Source organism: Bidens hawaiensis, unplaced genomic scaffold (assembly GCF_021521415.1).
Source record: "Bidens hawaiensis isolate Kalapana, Puna unplaced genomic scaffold, B.hawaiensis_p1.1 tig00025808_1, whole genome shotgun sequence".
Classification (NCBI taxonomy): Eukaryota; Viridiplantae; Streptophyta; class Magnoliopsida; order Asterales; family Asteraceae; genus Bidens; species Bidens hawaiensis.
The window spans coordinates 63,779-83,459 of NW_027494145.1; the positions used below are offsets into that span (position 1 = coordinate 63,779).

Consider the following 19,681-nt stretch of genomic DNA (forward strand, 5'->3'; position numbering starts at 1 on the left):
TGATAACTTGAATTTTTCCAAAACACTCCAGCAACTAAAGGTAATAAATTTTATAAATTTTAATAATTAAATTAAATTATTAAATAAAACAATTATTAGTTGATTATTACTTGTTTATATTTTTAAGTATAGAATTATAAGATTATAAGTAGTAAACTTTATGTGTTATATGCTTGTGTGGATTTTTAGAATAAGAATATATATATTTTAGTCAAACCTAAAATTAACAAACGTGTACTAATACAGGAACAAGCGTTTATTCGAAACCCCGAAATCAAAGGTGAGTTCTTCCTCCGAAAAGCATATTGTATATCTATATTCGTTTTTATATATATATGTTTTGAAAACGCATTATACTACAAATTGTCGTTATTGTGGGATGAATCAATTTGGTTAAATAACTGTTAACCGAGTGAGGGCACAGAAATGTTGGTAGATCTATCGGGGTGACACCCCCCACTTCCATTCGCGTTGGGTTAAAAGTGGGAATATTTCGAGTATGGTACGTTTCGAGTTATCAAATTGGTAGTCATACACGCGTTGTATTCGTAGCTAGTCTACAACTAACGTTTTTTGTGCTTAAAGGTAAAATGCGGGTTTCGTTATTATGTGTACCGTGTTTGATCGGTCTTTAATTGGGAGTATAATGGCCGTACACCATTATATTCATGTGTTGTTTATATATAAATTGGTTATATTTATATAATAAGTTTTTCTTCTCAGGAATAACTCACCAACATTCGTGTTGACCCAAAAATTATTTAAATATGCTTTGCAGGAAAGTGAAGGTTTCGAGATGGTATGGAAACGAGAGCGTGGGGTGTTTGAACAAAAGTGATGTGTTGTAAACCGTGCATCAGCACGTGTAATAAACTCTGATGTTGTAAAATATTTCCTTATAATAAAAGATGATGCTTTTATTATTAAATGGTTATTATTGTTGACTATCGGCGTCTGTCATAACCCGACGAATTAAAGTTAAGACTTTCGCTGTGTTAAGTTAAGGTTTTCGGGGTGTGACAGCCTCAATCTTGGTGAACCCAGAAACATAAAGATGAAAAGATTTATGGTGTTTTGATGTTATACCAAGGGTGGATAATCTAGATTCAACGGCATAGTGGGGAATAATGAGGAGGATCGATGAAGAATTTGAAGAGATTTTAGGGTTTGAATGTTTGAAGATGAGAGAGAAGAGAGAGTAAAAGATAAAAGTGTTTGGTGAATAGTGAAAGATATTTTAGGTTTTCCTTATATATAGGGTCAGCCTATCTCGCGATAAGGTCAAAACATCGCGAGTATTCACCGAAAATACACTCTCAGTCCTTGGTTTTTAAAATAATTTGCATTTTCAATCCCTGAAAAACATTTACCCATTGAATCCGAGCACTTGGTTGTTTTGCAAAAAATTTTTTGTTGGTCCGTAAGCGATAACGTTTGCACGATCGATCTCTTTTGTCAAAACAAAATACACTAATAGAAGACACTTAAAATAGAGGCAAAAATAAAATTGAAATTAAGATTAAAAATAAAACAAAATAAAATAAATAAATGAATAAAATAAAATAAAATTAGGAATAAAACTTAAAATATTAAACTATGTAGATACTTAATATTTTAGAAAACAAGACAAAATAAATGTAAAAAAAAGAAAGTTTAAAAAATTTTAAAGTTAAAAACAATAATATTGAATTAATTTACATAGATCTTTTCTTTAGTTAATTTACAAAGAACGATCACGACATTGAATTATATTGATTTGCAAAGCCCTAGATTGCTTTTCCATTTTGAAATTATTGTGACACAAGTTCATCATTGACTGTAGATATTGTCCTTCTTTTTAACTTGACAAGTGTTTTGATGCCAAAATGATACGTTTAAAGTACACTTAGGCACGGTGCTTATGTGGTTCCCACTTATCAGATATATTACTGATTCCATCATATCTCAGGTTTACTTTGTGTTAACATATCACCTCAACTTGACTTAAATCTTTCATAGTTGATCACAGTACTCTTATTAACAAACTTGACTTATTGTACACTGTACACATGACTCTTTGTGCTTTGCACACTTGACTCGATCTAGAAAGATTAAAATAAAGCAGAAGTTCAGGCCATAACAATCAGGTCGGATAATACCATATTATCGCGCAGAGAAAGTCCAAGGCTTGAACAAAAGAAAGAAAATAAAACAAAGCAGAAGACTCAGGGCCTTAACAATCAGATCTTGTATGACTACAAACGTAGAAAGTCCAAGGCTTGAGTCGAAAATAAATGAAGAAACAAAGTAGAGGTTAAAATTCCTAAGACTGACTCCTTTTCTTTTGTTTTTCTGACTCTTTTGTTTTCTTTTTCTTGCTTTTCTTGACCTTTTACTTAACTCTTTTCTTGACTCAATGAAAATTAAAATTGACACTGACTTTCATAAGACTACTGCGATTAGGTAAAGAGAGGCTTGGGTATGACATGTATAGTTACATTTTTGCCTTCATGAATATGACTTTACGGAATCATGCAACCGCTTCATAATCGTATATCCATTAGTACCGGCAGGAATTTAGGTTCATATCATTCGACACTTACTTGTTTGTCAAGCCTACCTACACATCTATGAATGACCTTGTAGCCTTTTGTTCTATTCTTTTAACGCGCTAGAATCATTACAAACCAATGTACTATCATTTTCCAAATGGTCGGATCAGATTTCTCAAAATTTGAAAATTTTAATTATTCGACTCCCTCTAAGCAGAAGCTCCCTCTAATCGGGACAATACCTTTTGAATTTTTGAAAATTTTCTTTAATAGGAGTAACGAAGAAATATATAGAAATTAAAATCTTTTTGTTAAGTCAAGTGACTTGATTTTTGTTTTTCTAAAAGTAAATTTAACATCTTTTTAAAATCTTTTTGTTAAGTCAAGTGACTTGATTTTTGTTTTCCTAAAAGTAAATTTAACATCTTTTTGGTGAGTTAAAGTTAACTCATTTTCTCCCTCTAAAATTGTGACATATTTGAAAAATATTTACAGTTATAAAACCTAAAAGATAAGGTTTACTCAAAAGAAATCATGCCCAATGACTCAACGAGATTCAAAAATCGTGCACGACTAAAAGCTTTAGTAAAGAGATCTGCAAAGTTATAGTCAGTATGGACCTTTTTTATGTCGACAAGCTTACAATCATAACAATCACGAATAAAATGTATTCGGATGTCAATGTGCTTAGTCTTTGAGTGCTGGACCGGGTTTTTAACAATTGCAACGGCCGCCTCATTATCACATTTGATCGTTGATCCATAGAAATTCAAATCGTAATCCAGCAGCTGATGCTGGATCCATATCACTTGGAACAGCAGCTAGATGCAGCAATGTACTCGGCTTCTGCTGTGGAGGTGGACACGGTGACTTGTTTCTTGCACTGCCATGAGATCAACCGATCTCCCAGGAATTGACATCCACCAGATGTATACTTTCTGTCCAAGTTGCATCCCCCATAATCATTGTCGGTGTAAGCATGAAGTTCCAAGGGAGATTCCTTTGGATACCAAAGACCCAAACGTGGTCTACCCTTCAAGTATCTAAAAATACGCTTGACAGCCGTCATGTGGGATTCTCTCGGGTTTGACTGATATCTGGCACACTGACAACAGGGAACATGATGTCTGGTCTGCTTGCAGTGAGATACATCAGGGAACCAGTCATTGACCTGTAAAGGTGTTGATCGACTGGTTTTCCCGATGGATCAGGAGCTAGAACAGGTCGCGTTGCGATTGGTGTCATGAATGATGATGAGTCCTTGAAACCAAATTTCTGAACAATGTCTTGAACGTACTTTTCTTGGTGAATCAAAGTCCCATCCTTCTTTTGCTCAACTTGTAAGCCCAGGAAGAAAGTCGTCTCCCCTAAGGAACTCATCTCAAATCGCTGTTGCATAACCTCAGAGAACTCCTTGCACAGATCCTCATTCGTGGACCCGAAGATGATGTCATCGACATAAACTTGAACCAGAATCAAATCACTGTTGACCTTCTTGACAAAGAGAGTTTGATCGATGATTCCTCTCTTGTAACCATTCTTCACTAAATGATCAGCCAGTGTGGCATACCATGCACGAGGTGCTTGGTGAAGACCATATAGTGCTTTGTCAAGGCGATAAACATGATCAGGATGAGTTGGATCCTCAAAACCTGGAGGTTGACTAACATAGATTTCTTCTTTTACTTTCCCGTACAAGAAAGCAGTCTTCATGTCCATTTGATACACTTTAAAGTTCATGTACAAGGCGTAGCCAGAAAGATGCGAATTGGCCTTTTATTTTCTGGTTTCTTTACTAGCCTCCAAACATTCGGCTTCTTAAACTGTAACAGCTCTTCTTGCATGGCCTCTACCCAGGAGTTGTCTTTCAGTGCGACTTTGTAGTCCTTGGGTTCCACCTGTGAAATAAAACAAGCAAAAAGACATCTGTTAATGTTACCGGAAGTACTGCGTCTTTGGATGCCAGCAGACGGATCTCCTATGATGTTCTCAGTCGGATGTCGACGATGAGTTGGTAGCTGTGGAATTTGGTCGACATGCTCGACTGGTGTGGCCTCAAGTTGGATGGTCAGGCTCTCTATGGGATGGAAGACAGTGGTCGCAGGGACAGAAACACTTGGTTGAGGATTAGTTCCATCTTCTTGTGGTTCAACCAAATGTTCTGTGGCAATGGGACCTTCCCATAGGTTGTAATAGAACGGAACAGCAACAGCTGGAACAGAAGTTGTGTTGGTGTTATCAGAAGTTTCATTCGGACTTGGTTCAACCTGCACACTTGATGCATCAATCTCCATTGCAGGACCTTGATTGTCTTCTTCTGAGGGAGATGTGGGGACCGATTCCAGCACACTCGGTTCTACAGGAGGCAGTTCTACTTGATCGACTTGAACATTTTGGTTGTTGTCGGCTGACACGTATGAATCAGAATCTGAATCAGTAATGTCTTCAACAGCTTGCATTTCAGTGGTGTCGGCAGAGGGCTGCTCATCACCAACTGGGGCTTGTTGGTTAGCCATTGGTTATACATTCAGTATGGGTGCAATAGCAGCTATGTCAACATGTCTAAGATCTTTCAAAACAGCATGCATCAGGATAGACTGATCATCATCAGGTTGAACAAGTGGAGAAACAACAGGGAAAACCATTGGTACAACTGGTGTCATGTACATTCCACGAAATTGCTTGAACAATCCTTCATAATCAAACATCCAGTCTGGACCATTGTGTGCATCAGTAGGGTTTAACTCTTGCCAATCAATGTTGAAGGACTCCAAGATTACTCTTGATTTCTTGTTATAAACGCGATAAGCACTTTTATCAGCAGAATAACCAACAAAGTAGCACTCATCCTCATTTTCAGCAAACTTGGATGTTGTTCCAACATTTGTTTGGAGTATGGTACAGGGACATCCAAACGTTCTGAAGAAATTTACCCTTGGCTTCATTCCATAAAAGACTTCATACGGAGTCTTGTTCAGTCTTTTGTTCAGAAGCACACGATTCTGGGTAAAGCAAGCAGCGTTGATAGCTTCACCCCAAAAAATCAATGGTAGTTTGGAATATGAGAGCATTGATCTAGCGGCTTCCACCAAGGTACGGTTTCTTCTCTCAGCCACCCCATTTTGTTCGGGAGTGTAAGGTGCGCTGAGTTGATGAACAATTCCCTTGTTTTGACAGAATTCATTCACCACCTTGTTGCAGAATTCTGTGCCGTTGTCACTTCTGATACATTTCACATTCTTATCAGTTTGACTCTCAACCAACACGATAAACCTGAGCAGAAAATGTGACGTCTCGTCCTTGTGCCCTAACAGAAATTTCCAACTGAAACGCAAAAAGTCATCAGTAATAACTAGACAATAGGCTTTTCGACCTATTGCCATTGGTTGAATTGGATCGAAAAGATCCATGTGCAACAACTGAAGAGTGGAATTGATGGAATTGACAAGCTTGGGCCTATGAGGGAGTTTGTGCTATTTGTATTTAGAGCAAGATAAACATTTTTCAGCACAGTGAAAAGATTTTACTGGCAAACCCCTCACATGGTCACCTTTAACCAACTTGTTCAAGTTCTTAAAGTTTACGTAACCCAACCGTCGATGCCATAAGGATGAATCGTTCTCCGAGGCCTTGGACATTAAACAAGAAGCAGACCGCATGGAATAATTGCTTCTCATGTCCAGAATGTAGGCATCGTTGTGCCTCGGAGTACGCATCATAATCCATTCTTCAGGGACTTTAAAACCTGGTTTCAGAATGAGACATTCATTTTCAGTAAATAGGATTGAAAATTTCTTATCACAGATTTGAGAGATGCTGAGCAGGTTGTGGTTGAGCTGTTCCACCATATTGACTTCATCAAATGTCAAAGTACCATTCGAGACCTTCCATTGTTTCGTTATCTCTCCTCTAATATCACCGGCAAAAGAAACATGACCACCGTTGAATGGTTTGATATCGAACAACAGTGACTCATCTCCTATCATGTGTCGGGTGCAGCCACTGTCCAAGTACCAAATGTTGTTGACAGGCCGTCCAGGCTGACCCTATACACACGAAGAACCAGTTAGTGGAGGGTTTCCCGAGACACACTTGTCTCGGGAAAGTTAAACACAAAATCACCAAGTTTAATTTTATGATTTCTGAAAATGTAATCCTTTGGTGAATCAGAATCTGAAGAACAATCCCTCGAGGAACTTGAATTATGGTTTCCTTGGTTTTGGAAAAGTTTTCTGGATTGCCTTCGTTTTGGTTTAGACTTAACCACAAAATCTTCTTGATTAGCCTTTGAGAAAACCTTTGAAGGGCTCTTGGGCTTTTCAGCTTCAGAACCCTTAGCTAACCACTTTCTTTCTCTTTGGGTTAGCCAAAATGGTTTCTTGGGTTTTTCGATTCTTTTGGATCTTAAATTTGTCTCACTGGCTGAAGTGTAAGTTTTGTGAGGCATTTTCTTGGTTTGAGCATTATACCTAGGAAATGTCTGACCAAGCTTACTGTTGAAGTCTCTTTGTTGTTTGTGCCAGTTCTTGCAATGTCTTGCAAGATGAGACGGATTTCCACTAATGAAGCAACATTTTCTTTGGTTGCATTTATAGACATCTTGCTCACTGAAATATGTAGGATGAGGTGATGTTGTTTGGCTTACATGTTGGTGACCTCTATTTGACTGATAATTGTAAGCATTTGAATGATGAGTTGCAAAATAATTTGATTGTCTAGGTTTCTGTCGAGAGTAATAAAAGGCACTATCAAATTGATCATAATATTGAGAACTATTGTTATAATTTGTATTTTGAGAAAATGAAGTTTTCTTGGATGACACATATTTACATGAAGTGCTTGGTTTTTCATTTTCAAAGATAATTTTCTCTTTTATTAAGTTCTCCATTTTATCATCAGTTGATGAGCAGCTTTGACTAGTCTGTTCATTTACCTTGACTTCAACGGTTTCATCAAATACAGTTTCACATTCTGAATCAGAAGAGGAACATTCACTTTCATTGCAAACATTTATACAATTTTCATCACTTGACGATTCACAAAATATATCCTTTGATCTAGACATTAAACTTCCTATCATTGATTCACACACTTTGTTACAAACAGGATTGTTAATTGATTTTATTAGACCCACACAGGATTCAAAATGTGGTTCTAACTCTCCCTTTGGCTTACAACCCTGGTTAACCTTCCCACCACTTACATCACCTGCTACACAAGGCATGTTGACGATAGAATTATCAGATGATGAAATTTGAGCTGTTGATGGAGAGGCAGCTGAAACAAATTTCACTGGTTTTGGTAGTTTACCAATACCATAGGCCATTTCTTCATCAGGAGAAGTATTATAGCTAAAATGGGGTAGGCAAGTGTACTTATCATTCATTGGTGGAGGCACCGCTGAATAATCACAACCTAGTCCCGATTTAACTTTAGTACTTCTCTGAGCTCTGATGAGATCATCTAATTGTTCAGATGATGCTTCAAATCTTTCAACTTATTTTTCTTTTTCTCATTTATCAGAAAGATCAAGTTTCAACTTTTCAATTTCATATTTTAATTTATTTACAATGTCCTTATAATAGATGACATTGTGCTCTTCTTGAAAGATTTTAAGTTTAATATTTGCAACATCATCGTGATGTGTTTTAATCTTTTCAACATATATCTTGGCAGCCTTTACATATTCAACATTTAGTTGACGAAGTTTTGTGTTTTCTTTCAAAACTTCGTCCTGAAGATATCTATAATATGTAACTTTATTTACGCAAGCTTGAGAGCAAAGATTTCTTTTTACCTCATCAGATGGTGACGCATCAGGACTTGCAGCAGTAGATGAAGAAGCTTCATTGTTTGTGAGAGCCATGCCAACCATGTTGAGAGGATTCTACAGCTCTTGGAATTGATCATCCCAATCCACACCAACTTGGACCTCCGATTGGGAGACAAGGGCCTTTGAGTTTGAGCTTGAGTTGCCCTTGTGTGGATGACCTCCAATTCTTTGTGATGAGCTGCTTGGCTTCTGCACCTAATGCCTTTTTCCTGCAGCCTTGTTGTTCTCTTCCTCTATCACCTCAGTCACACGAATGTCATTTGCGGGTTTTGATGGATTCGTGCATTCTCGGGAGAAATGACCCATCTCATCACAATTGTAGCAACGCAGCTTTGACTTACCGAACCCGATCCTTTTCCTGTCTGAATCATTGAAGCTATCATTCCCGTACGGTTAGTAGCTCTTTGCACCGCCATTGCCATCTGGTACTGATATCCATCTTTTCAAGATCCTTTTGATTGATATCTCTTAAATCTCCAGCTTCAAACTGTGGTGGCAATAGATTTCCTTGCATCAACTCTTCATGACTTGACAGAAAAGCGTGAACTATTGCGATGTTGGAGTCATTCAACATAGGTAGTGCTTCATAGAAACTTGAAGGTTTGCTTGATTGAGGTTTTGAAGATGAGGAAATCCCTTGAGCTTTTAAGGCTTGGGCAACCGCACTGTCGACCGCCTTTTGAAACGAACTTGTATTAGAAGAATCTGATTGATTACTGGTTGAGATGAATGCTGTTGGTTGTGAAGGTACACTTGGGGAGTACTTGAGAATGAACACAGGATACACATTCTGTTGAGCTTTGCTTATGAAAGCAGTTGGCATTGAGGAAGCAGAACTCACTCCAGCTTGATTCAAAGAACTTAGATGATTGTTCATTCTCATCTGCTCATCCATCTCAAATGACTTGATAGTGGATATCAAATCACTGTTTGTCATGGCATTTAGATTTGTAGTTCTCTTGATTATGATTGTATTGGTACTCCAGCTGTATGGCAATGAATTCATCAACTTGTGGTTGACATCTGCATTTGCAATGTTGACACTTGCAACCCTAATTCTTACCATCAACTTCTCAAATCTCTTTACCAACTCCAAAACAGCTTCACCTTGACGATGATTAAACATATTGAACTCTTCTTTTAAAAGGGCCTTCTTGTTTTCCCTAATTTCGGCATTGCTCTCAACTTTTTCAACAAGTGCTTCCCACAGACCCTTGGCACTTGTGTGTTCACAAAGAGTTTCAGTGATTTCATTTGAAAGGCAAACAGTTAATATGAGATAGGCTTTCTTATCTTGTGCCAATAGGTCCCTGTCTGCTTGATCATAGTTTTCTGGAGCCTTAAGTTGTTCCCCAGTATCAGTGCGAGTCACGGGAACATGAGGACCTTGTTAAAAGCATCTCATCAAATCACTCTCAGTCAATGAGATATAATTCATAAATCTCCATTTGAAATCTGCAAAGTTATCATCCAAGGTCATATATTTTGGTGGCTTTGTAGGTGTTCATACTTGGTTTTCCAACAACAAGTACCCCTTTAACAGTTCAGAATCCGTGCTTGTCATGATTTTAGAAGTCTCAAACACTTAGCAAACTTTAAACAGCTTAAAAATTCAACACAGGTAAGTTTTTCGCGCGAAACACCTTTTCAAGCGAAGCGAAAAAATGAAACCAAGCGAAGCGAAAAAGATTTCTGATGAACAGTAATGCGAAGCGAAAAATTTCTATGCTAAGTGAAATGTGAACAGTGAAGCGAAGCGAAGCGAAAAAATATATGCGAAGCGAAAAAGTTTCCAAGCGAAGCGAAAAGTTTCAAGCGAAGCGAAATTGCTCTTATGAGAAGTGAAAAACTCCTAAGCTTCCAGAAGCCTTGGAATCTGTTTTACCTAACCTGTCAGTACTAGGTCAAAGGTTGGTACATTGATTTTGATGCCATGAGAAGCGAAAATTTTAACTTGATAATTTTAACACTTTTCAAACAACCCGTTACACCAAAGCTTATCACTTTTAAGCCTAAAACCTTTTAGATCTAGAACTTGAACACTTGCTCTCTTCACCAAGAACACTTTCTAAAACTTTAATGAAGATTTTGCCGATTATTTTTGTATTTTTCTTGTTTTTGTGGTGTTTGTGAACTTTTCTTGCAAGAACACTTGTTTTCTTCTTCTCAAGATCAAAAACCAAGGTTGTGATCCAAAAACCCTCAACTAGTGAGCCGAAACTCTGATACCAATTGTAGGTCCCTAAACTTGTGGATCTAACAACGTCTTTGGATCAACCTAACTTAGTGCCAGCGGAAATCACACTAAGCAACCAAGAGGTGTCGGATCTTGATATTATGTTCGGTTGAGAGTAGAAAGAAAGAAAGAGAGAGAGCCGAGAGAGAAAGAAGAGTATGTAATGAGTTTTTTTTTTTTTTTTTTTGCAAAAAGTTGTTTCTCTCATGGCATGAGAAGCATGAATTATATTCACTAAGACCCAATGGGCTTCTTTACAAAGGACTGTGACCCAATACATACAAAATGACCAATCGGCCCCAAATAGATAACCGAACCAATACAAAAGACTAAAACATACAAAACGGGACCTAACAGTTTTCACTATTACTTATAACAAAGGTTCATGCGATCACAGCGTTAGCGATCGAAACCATCACATAAGGGTCACTTGTAACCTTTACCGGCTTACCATCCTCTGTCCTCTTCCCTCCACCAAAAGTAGGCATTCTACCAAACACTTGACCTAATTTGTTGTGAAGCATGTCCATGTTTGGTAGGTTTTTGGCCTCTTTCACCCAAATATCCAAATTCCCGTGCAGTAATAAAACTTTAAGAGATGCATTGGAGGTCTTGAATGGCAGAACTAGCACATTTTGTCCATGTTGCGATCCATCATACCCCACTTCAGCCATATCATAACAAGATCAAAAACCCCTGATCAATATCCAATACACAAAACTAGTTAGAATCAAGCTTTTAAAAATCTTGACTTCATTGAGACATTTTATCAAACAGTTGGTGGGCAGATTAAAATCTTACAAAACTGCACCAGGAAGGCCGGATCAAACTCGATAAATCGAACCCGATAGGAGATATCAAAAACCCCTGATGAATAATCAATACCCAATTGACAAGATTGTTTAAAATGAAGTTTCTCAAAAACTTGACTTAATTGAGACATTTTATCAAACACTTGGTGGATAGATTTTATCCTCCACAAAATTAGACCTTTGAAGGTGAAATGTAGGACAATGGTGGTCAAGTAAGCAACTTGGTTGCTCACTGAAGACTGATGCATGGTGCAAATCAATTATTCAAAAATAATAAAAAAAAATATTATCAATTAAGCAGGCGGCTGAGAACAACGTGTTCGGCTGGTTAACAAGGAAGGAAATTGGGGAAAATGATTTGAAGAGATGACGACCTTTTGTTTTCTAGTTCGCTCATATTAAAAATCAAAAGGTAATCTTTAATCCTTAACCAAAATTAACCGATAACCGAACCATGCTTGATTGGACAAATGGGTTCCGTTAAAGGTAAACCTTTTTTGATGGAATGTGGAAATGAGCAAGATAGCAGCATTGGTTGCGTTATGTGAAGATTTCTAGAGTCGGTGTACTTCATCTTTCTGTCGTGTTATATGGCCTCAGTCATATGTAGGGGTGCAAACGAGTCGAGCTACTCGAGATCGGCTTGTTAAAAGGCTCGATTGAGACGAGCTTAATCGAGCCTGAGCCCGAACTCGAGTCTAAAAGTAGGCTCATTTAATAACGAGCCCGAGCATAAGCTTCACTTAACGAGCTCGACCTGGCTCGCGAGCTTAAATGAGCCTGTCATTTTTATAATTTTTTAAATTATATATTTAATATTTATTAATTAATACATATAATGTTATGAAAAAATAAATAAAAATAACTAAATAATATATATTGTATAAAAAATTAATAAATAGTAAACGAGCCGAGCCCGAGCCCGAGCCCGAGCCGAGCTCGAACTTGAAAATCCACTTACGACCGAGCTTGAGCTTTGAAAATAGAGCTCGAAACGAGCCGAGCTCGAGCTCTGTGTAAGTTAAACGAGCCAAGCTTGAGCCTAGTCGGGCTCGGGCTTGGGCTCAGGCTCGGCTCGTTTGCACCCCTAGTCATATGGCAATTCGTTAGTGATTGGTTCGACATTCCAGTGATCTATGCTTTCGAGGTGAAGGACTTCTCAGGCTTCATCTTAATGTAAAAGAACATAACGGCAAACAGTGACGTAGCCAGGAATATTTTCCTACATGTTCGGAAAGTTTCGAGGGACGAACGGCTGATTGTCTATCACTTAAGTTTGGGTTTTCTACGGGTTTGATGTTGAAATTTGTACGAATGCGATCTCAAAATACACGTATATATAACATTAAAAAAATGTACGGGCTCATTCCCTAAAAGCTGCTATGCCCCTGAGGGCCGATCATACACCACATGTTGGAGTTTTGGAAGGCTCGGAATAATACTATGTATAAAGGCACTCGTTCATATGGGTGAAGAATAGGAAGAAAGTGGCGGTTTAGATAGGGAAACATGGTACTCCATTTCTATTTGGCAAGCTATAAATAAGAGAATTTTTTAAGACGAGAAGGTGGATGTTCAAAAGATTATGGGCAAAATTAAATCATTAAATCCCCTAGATTCCTTTGGTTGAATGCTCGGTCGAGAAAGCTAAGGGAAAATGGTTAGAGTTTGATGTTTAATTTCGTTTTGTTGTTGTGTTGTTTATCTAAGCGTTGCTAGTTGTTTGCTAGCGGGTTCGTTTTATTTTTAATAATAGTTGCAGTTAAAAAAAAATTAATATAGTTTTGGTGTGCCCGGTTAAATTTTAATAGGGTGATCTGTTGGTGTACCTTGATGACCGGTTACTTGCTAGTCTCTTGTTGGTTTTTGTTAATAATTTTTTTTTGTTAAAAAAAAAATATATGTATCACATGGTATATTTTACCCTATGAATAGACTTTGCAAAACAAATAATATAAAGATTTATTTACTTTAAAGAACAAACACACATCACATAATGCAATCTTTTAATACATTAAATATATCAAAAGAAAAAAAAAACCATAGCATTACAACATACTGTCTACAACACCTGAAAATCATTATCATCAAAATTAAAACATAAAAATGTGAGTTTGTCAAATTAAAATTTTAAATCAAATGGTGAGGTTTTCTTGAATGGCAACAAAAGTGCCCACAATGTTACCACCCATGTCTGGGAAATTTGGGCAGCCAGGAAGAGGTTTCACCTGACCGGTTCGGTCAACTTCAACCGGATACTTGAGAAGGTGAGCCTTCATGTCGGTCACTTCATCGGCTGCATACTGGTTCCAGTTTTGTTCACTCAGTGATCTGACCCGTTTCACACACTCGAGGCTCTCGGGTACCTCAAAACTGCTTTCAAGTCCACCAATATGCTCGGCCCATAGGGACATCCTGTACCCGAATATCTGTACACGAGCATGAAAATTAGTAGTGACAATTTCCACACGTTTGCTAATGAATGATTCGATTTGCTGATTAGGTTATGTTTTTATCTACGAGTAAAATAAAAAAAAATGAGCTATAATGCAAACAAGGCTAAATGGGCCGTGTTTGCGGGTTGGAGGATCAAAAACAAACACGACGCACGCATTCGCGGGTTGATACGAACACGGCTTGTTTAACTAAAAAATAAAAGAAATAATTTAAGTTTTTACATAATAATACTTTAAAGTTCTAAATTTGCATAATATTTTCTATCTTTTTGAAACAATTATGTTTAAGCTATCGCACTTTGTTTTTAAAAATGTAAAGTTTGGCAATAAAATAGCCCAAATAGTTTAACGTATTATATAACACATTTTAAAAAACTAAAAAACAAACAAATGGGTTAAATGGGCCAACCCATAAATCAGGGCCAACCCATAAACCAGTCGGGCTGACACGAACACTAACCGTTTAGCTAAACATGTTCTCAGGTTCGACCCAAAACTGCATACCCATTTTAACCAAAAACGTGCTGAATGACGAAAATGCCCTAAAAGTCTTACAAATGCAATATATCTTTGGTGAGGTGTAATATGGTATAGGTTAAAATTGTTAATTTTAATCAAGAGTTCAAGAGCATTTTTGTCATCCGGCATGTATTTGGTCAAAATTGGTATAAAGAGAACAAGAAACATATTTGGGTGGTCATTATAATAAAAAAATGTTGTATACTTGGATAACCTCCACATACTTTTATCCCTAAATAACATAATTTTTCTAGCCACATTTGTCACACTAGATGCTACAATCATGTTTTCGAGTCAACCCAACATGACTTGTTTTAACTTTTTACCCAACCCGCCCGAATTGTCTATTTTGACCTTTAATTAAGATAAGAGAAACCAGCAATACCTGACCGCGTGGACTACGATGCCTGTGAGCCCATGTATGATAAGGCTGATATGCACCCATTGCGATTTCAGTGTCTCGAGAACCTTCTAATGAACGCTGGTTGATGTTTGCAGATCCCATTATCACAAACTCGTCATCGACTATCATTCCTTTCGAGTGTACATATATCATAAATCGTCGATTCTTCTTACTAAGCATCTTTGTAAAAGGAAAAAGAACACATTAAACAAAAATCAAGAAAACAGTAATATATAGAACAAATGGTAAAACGATTATATGACTTACTTGAGGGGCATTTGCGCCATTAGACCCTTTTTCATCTGAAGTTGGTTCCACACCATGAGACGACTCGCGAGTGCCGAGACAGAAAAAAACTAAATAATCTTGAGGCTCGTACACGCTTTCAAGCCCAACCTCTTGTAACGCCTTGTAAATCACTTCATACATCATTTGCATTGTCTTATTCTGTCCAAAATTACCATTTTTGCATATAATTGAAGTTACATTTTGGTAAATATGAGTCTTAAAATGACAGTTATATAACTTAAATTACCTGCCAAAACAGAATCCTTTGAGTTGCAATACTTGTAGGACTACCCTCAGGCCACATTGGAATCACAATATACGCCGCAAACCTCTCATTCGCTCTTATTTTATTCGCAATCTTCAAAGCAATTTCCATTGGTATTAAATTGTTTGCACCTGAAAAATCACATTCATTTTTGCTTTGTATATGCATATACAGTTTAAGTATGGTTAATAATAAAATAATAATATTTCTTACCCAAAGTTTTGTGGTTACTCCAATTAAACGAAGAACCAAGGAAGTATTGATTTTCAATATATATAAAATGCTGAGCTGCACGAATTGCCTTCACATACGCGGTGTGTATGCTCATGTCTATTAGCACATTCTTCCCGCATACCAAATTCTGTTGCATTATAGAAATATATTAAAACAGATATTGCGAAAAACCTAAAGATGGCAAATTCTGTTGATTTGGTCAAACGGGTAAAATTAAGAAAATAGAATGAAAGAAAAATGTCAAGCGGGGCGAAAGTCACCCAAAAGTTTAAAACTGCCATACCTTGCTTGTGGCCTCCTTCGGGTCTTTGGGAAAGCCTCCTTTAACAGAGTTGGAGTCAATCGAACGAAACACCTACACATAGTTGAAAGAAAGAACAAAATAAAACATTTAATTACGCCTTTACACGTTATAACTTTTTAAAATTGTTTAATAACAATTAACAAACACACCTGAACATGCCAGCCCTCGGGATCGTGTTCATTTGTACAATGAGCATCATCTATTCCTAAAATTTCGGGAATGCGTTCCAGTACGAGCAACGAATCATCAACTGTTTTCTTCATTTTACGAATCCCTTGCGGCTTTGAAGCCCTCCGCCATCTTTCCTCAAAGTTTTGAAGCACATCGTATGCAGCGGGACCCTCAATGCGACTATGCAAATCATGCCATGGTTCTCTAGGACAACCCGTGGTGGGTCCCTATAACCGAGTAAGATGTAAGTGAGACTAAATGGATGTAAACGAACTGAACGAACACAAACGGAGCATGTTCGTGTTCGTTCATTTAACTTTAGCCGAACAATCATTCGGGCACGAACAACGAAATGAACATGGTTTTCGTGTTCATTCACTAAAAAATGAGCATGTTCGTGTTCCTTTATGTTCATTCGTTAACAGTATAAACGAACGTAAACGAACGAACATAACTGAGCTAAAATTAGTTACAAGTAATGTGAACAACAATGTGTTGGGCCACATACAAAAACGTAAACAAACAGACAAGCGAATTTGCATGAACGAACGTAAGCAAACATAAATGAACAGACGAGAAATCTGTTCATGCTCATTCGTTCAACAAAATGAACAAAACTTTTTTGTTCATGTTCGTTCATTTATCAAATAAACGAACTTCCCACCAAATGGTTCAAGACCTGCTCACTAAACGTTCAGTTCGTTTACAGGCCTAAAAGTAAAAGTAAATACAAATTATCCATATATGGTAACTAAGTGAAGTGCTTACTGTGTAATTAGGTTGGTGATAATCATCTTTATGCAAAGTTTGCAATGTGCTAAAAATAGGATGTGATGGAGTATCATAACGGCCCACACATAAATCAAGACCTCCAACAAACGCCATTATCCGCCTTCTGTAATTACCCGCATCAGCGTCCACTATAACCGTTTTCTGATGATGTGTATAAATCTTTTCAGCCTCCTGCAACCCAAATTCATTCACTTGATTAAAATACAAAATATTAAAGGTAATGGGTATTGTATTTTTTATACACACTAATGGCATCAAACCTGTTTCTTGGCCCAACTATGCCCCTTTCCAGCAGAGCGAGGGCATAGTAGTACTTTCACAGAAGAATGCTTGAAAAAACGTCGAGTTTCTTCATCATTGGTTTGCATGACTCCTTGCTGCATAGTTCAACAAACTATGCAATTTAATAAATATGCATGTCAAAAGACGAATAATTTCAAACATATTCATCTTAAAGTTCAAAACTTTGTACAAATCCTGTTGAATTTTACAACAATAAAACATATTTATCCATTTTATAACAAGTAGAATAGATTGGTTACTTAGTATAGTAGATGGAATGCAAATGTGACTAAGCATGCAAGTATGACAAAAAAGAAATTATTTCATGTATATTCTTCTAAAATTTATACATATCCCGTTACATTTCATAATATCATTTTTCGTCTTTATAACACTAAAGGTAGCATATCTATCCATTTTATAATAACTTTAATAAACTAGTTGCTTAATATATGGAATGCAAAAGTGACCAGATATGCAAGCATGGCAAAAAAAAAGGAATAGCTTCATATACATTCTTCTAAAAGTTCAAAACATTGGATATTTGTATACATCTAAAAGTAGCATATCTATCCATTTTATAATAAAAGTAGCATAATTATCTGTTTTAATAATAAATAATAAATCACTTGTGAAAGTATGTACCCTAGATAAATGATTAAAAGAACAGCATTATTACTTTAAATCATCTCAACAGAATGTTAAAGTACCTAATATCTTAGTGCTACAAAATTTTGAACCCGCTTAAGATAAGTATTAAATTTCACCATAATTAAACGGCACTTACCGCTTTTATTCCCAAAATGCTTCTAGAAGTAGGATCATCCCATACAAGAAGAAGCACTCTTACACCTTCTGAAGATTTAGCTTTCAACAGATCACCTAAATAACTATCTTTTGCACCATCACCGTTACGAACAAGCTGAACACTGTGAAAAACAGACCACCCCGTAATATAGATCAACCGTCTTGCCTGCTTTATAGCCTCACAAATATCATGCCAACAATCACCATTTTGATACATAAAACCACCATCAAGATGCATACTTGGAAGGTGCCCCTCGTCCACATGAGCATCTTGATAAAGTGTAACTTTACCCCCTCTCCTAAGCGGAAAATAAGTACCCGACACACCATTAAAGTTATGATCAAGTGGCACTTTTGCCATGGGCGTGTACTGAATCGATAAAGTTAACACCGCGTCACGCTTACACGGTTTGCCACTTTCGTTTAAAACCGGGAAAGTACCTTCAACAAGTGACCCGGAAACCAACTGCTCAACCGGCACACCAACTGCCCCTATGATTTGTGAACCTACAACGTCACTATCTTTTACAACAAACTGCACCTCAGCAGAATAATGTGCAACAGGCACATAAAAATGCTGCATCCAAACCGGATTCTCATTATTACTTATAACAAAGGTCCGTGCGATCACAGCGTTAGCGATCGAAACCGTCACATAAGGGTCACTTGTAACCTTTACAGGCTTACCATCATCTGTCTTCTTCCCTCCACCAAAAGTAGGCATTCTACCAAACACTTGACCTAATTTGTTGTGAAACATGTCCATGTTTGGTAGGTTTTTCGCCTCTTTCACCCAAATATCCAAATTCCCATGCAGTAATAAAACTTTAAGAGATGCATTGGAGGTCTTGAATGGGATAACTTGCACACTTTGTCCATGTTGTGATCCATCATACCCTACTTCAGCCATTTCAAACTAGATCAAACTCGATCAAAATCCCCTGATCAATATCCAATACACAAAACTGGTTAGAATCAAGTTTTTAAAAATCTTGACTTCATTGAGACATTTTATCAAACAAGCAGATTTAATTCTAACAAAATTTCACCTTGCAAATGAATCAAATTCGATAAAACCAAACCCGATTGGAGCTGACCTGCACAATCAAAACCCCCTGATCAATACCCAATTCACAAAATATGTTAAAACCAAGTGTTTCAAAATCTTGACTTCATTAAGATATTTTATCAAACACTTGGTGAGCAAATTTAATTCTAACAAATTTGCACCTTAAAAATGAATAAAATTCGATAAAACCGAACCCGATCAAAGCCGAATTGGACAACCAAAACCCCCTGATCAATACCCAGTTCACAAAATATGTTAAAACCAAGTGTTTCAAAATCTTGACTTCATTAAGATATTTTATCAAACACTTGGTGAGCAAGTTTAATTCTAACAAATTTGCACCTTAAAAATGAATAAAATTCGATAAAACCGAACCCGATCAAAGCCGAATTGGACAACCAAAACCCCCTGATCAATACCCAATTCCCCAAATTTGTTAAAACCAAGTGTTTCAAAACCTTGACTTCATTGAGACATTTTATCAAACACTTGGTGGGCAGATTATATTCTCACAAAATTACACCTTTGAAGAGTGAATCAAACGCAACCCAGGTGAGCAAATATATCTGTAATGAGCTGTAATGGGTCAATGCAATGAAAAAATGGGTTCTTGATAGCAGACACAAGTTGAATTTTGAAAGAATGAATCTTTGGGCTTCCATTTAATGTTATTATTATT

The 19,681-nt window shown here is 37.0% G+C and overlaps 1 protein-coding gene and 1 pseudogene across 2 annotated transcripts in view; both read right to left on the bottom strand.

Moving 5' to 3' along the window:
• LOC143572341 (phospholipase D gamma 1-like) overlaps nucleotides 1–11,274 on the bottom strand; it is a 36,920-nt pseudogene extending 25,646 nt beyond the window's left edge. Inside the window, exon 1 of the transcript XR_013142243.1 lies at nucleotides 10,956–11,274. The product of XR_013142243.1 is annotated as a phospholipase D gamma 1-like (transcript). The remainder of the gene's footprint in view (nucleotides 1–10,955) is intronic.
• Nucleotides 11,275–13,547: 2,273 nt separating this feature from the next.
• Nucleotides 13,548–18,843, bottom strand: LOC143572340 (phospholipase D gamma 1-like). The gene is made up of 10 exons (XM_077057529.1): nucleotides 17,914–18,843; nucleotides 17,105–17,221; nucleotides 16,821–17,015; nucleotides 16,031–16,279; nucleotides 15,861–15,932; nucleotides 15,557–15,704; nucleotides 15,326–15,474; nucleotides 15,058–15,237; nucleotides 14,773–14,970; nucleotides 13,548–13,841 (listed from the first exon to the last, which is right to left on the bottom strand). The coding sequence occupies exons 1-10, from the start codon at nucleotides 18,841–18,843 to the stop codon at nucleotides 13,548–13,550; spliced, it is 2,532 nt and encodes an 843-aa protein (XP_076913644.1).
• Nucleotides 18,844–19,681: the final 838 nt, after the last annotated feature.

Bases quoted from the DNA above. Each gene is read 5' to 3' on its own strand.
- LOC143572340 (XM_077057529.1), bottom strand. From the start codon at position 18,843: ATGGCTGAAGTAGGGTATGATGGATCACAACATGGACAAAGTGTGCAA. The intron at 17,222-17,913 runs GTAAGTGCCGTT...TGAACTATGCAG, and splicing joins GCATTTTGGGAATAAAAGCG to CAAGGAGTCATGCAAACCAA. The intron at 15,933-16,030 runs GTGTGTTTGTTA...AACTATGTGTAG, and splicing joins CCGAGGGCTGGCATGTTCAG to GTGTTTCGTTCGATTGACTC.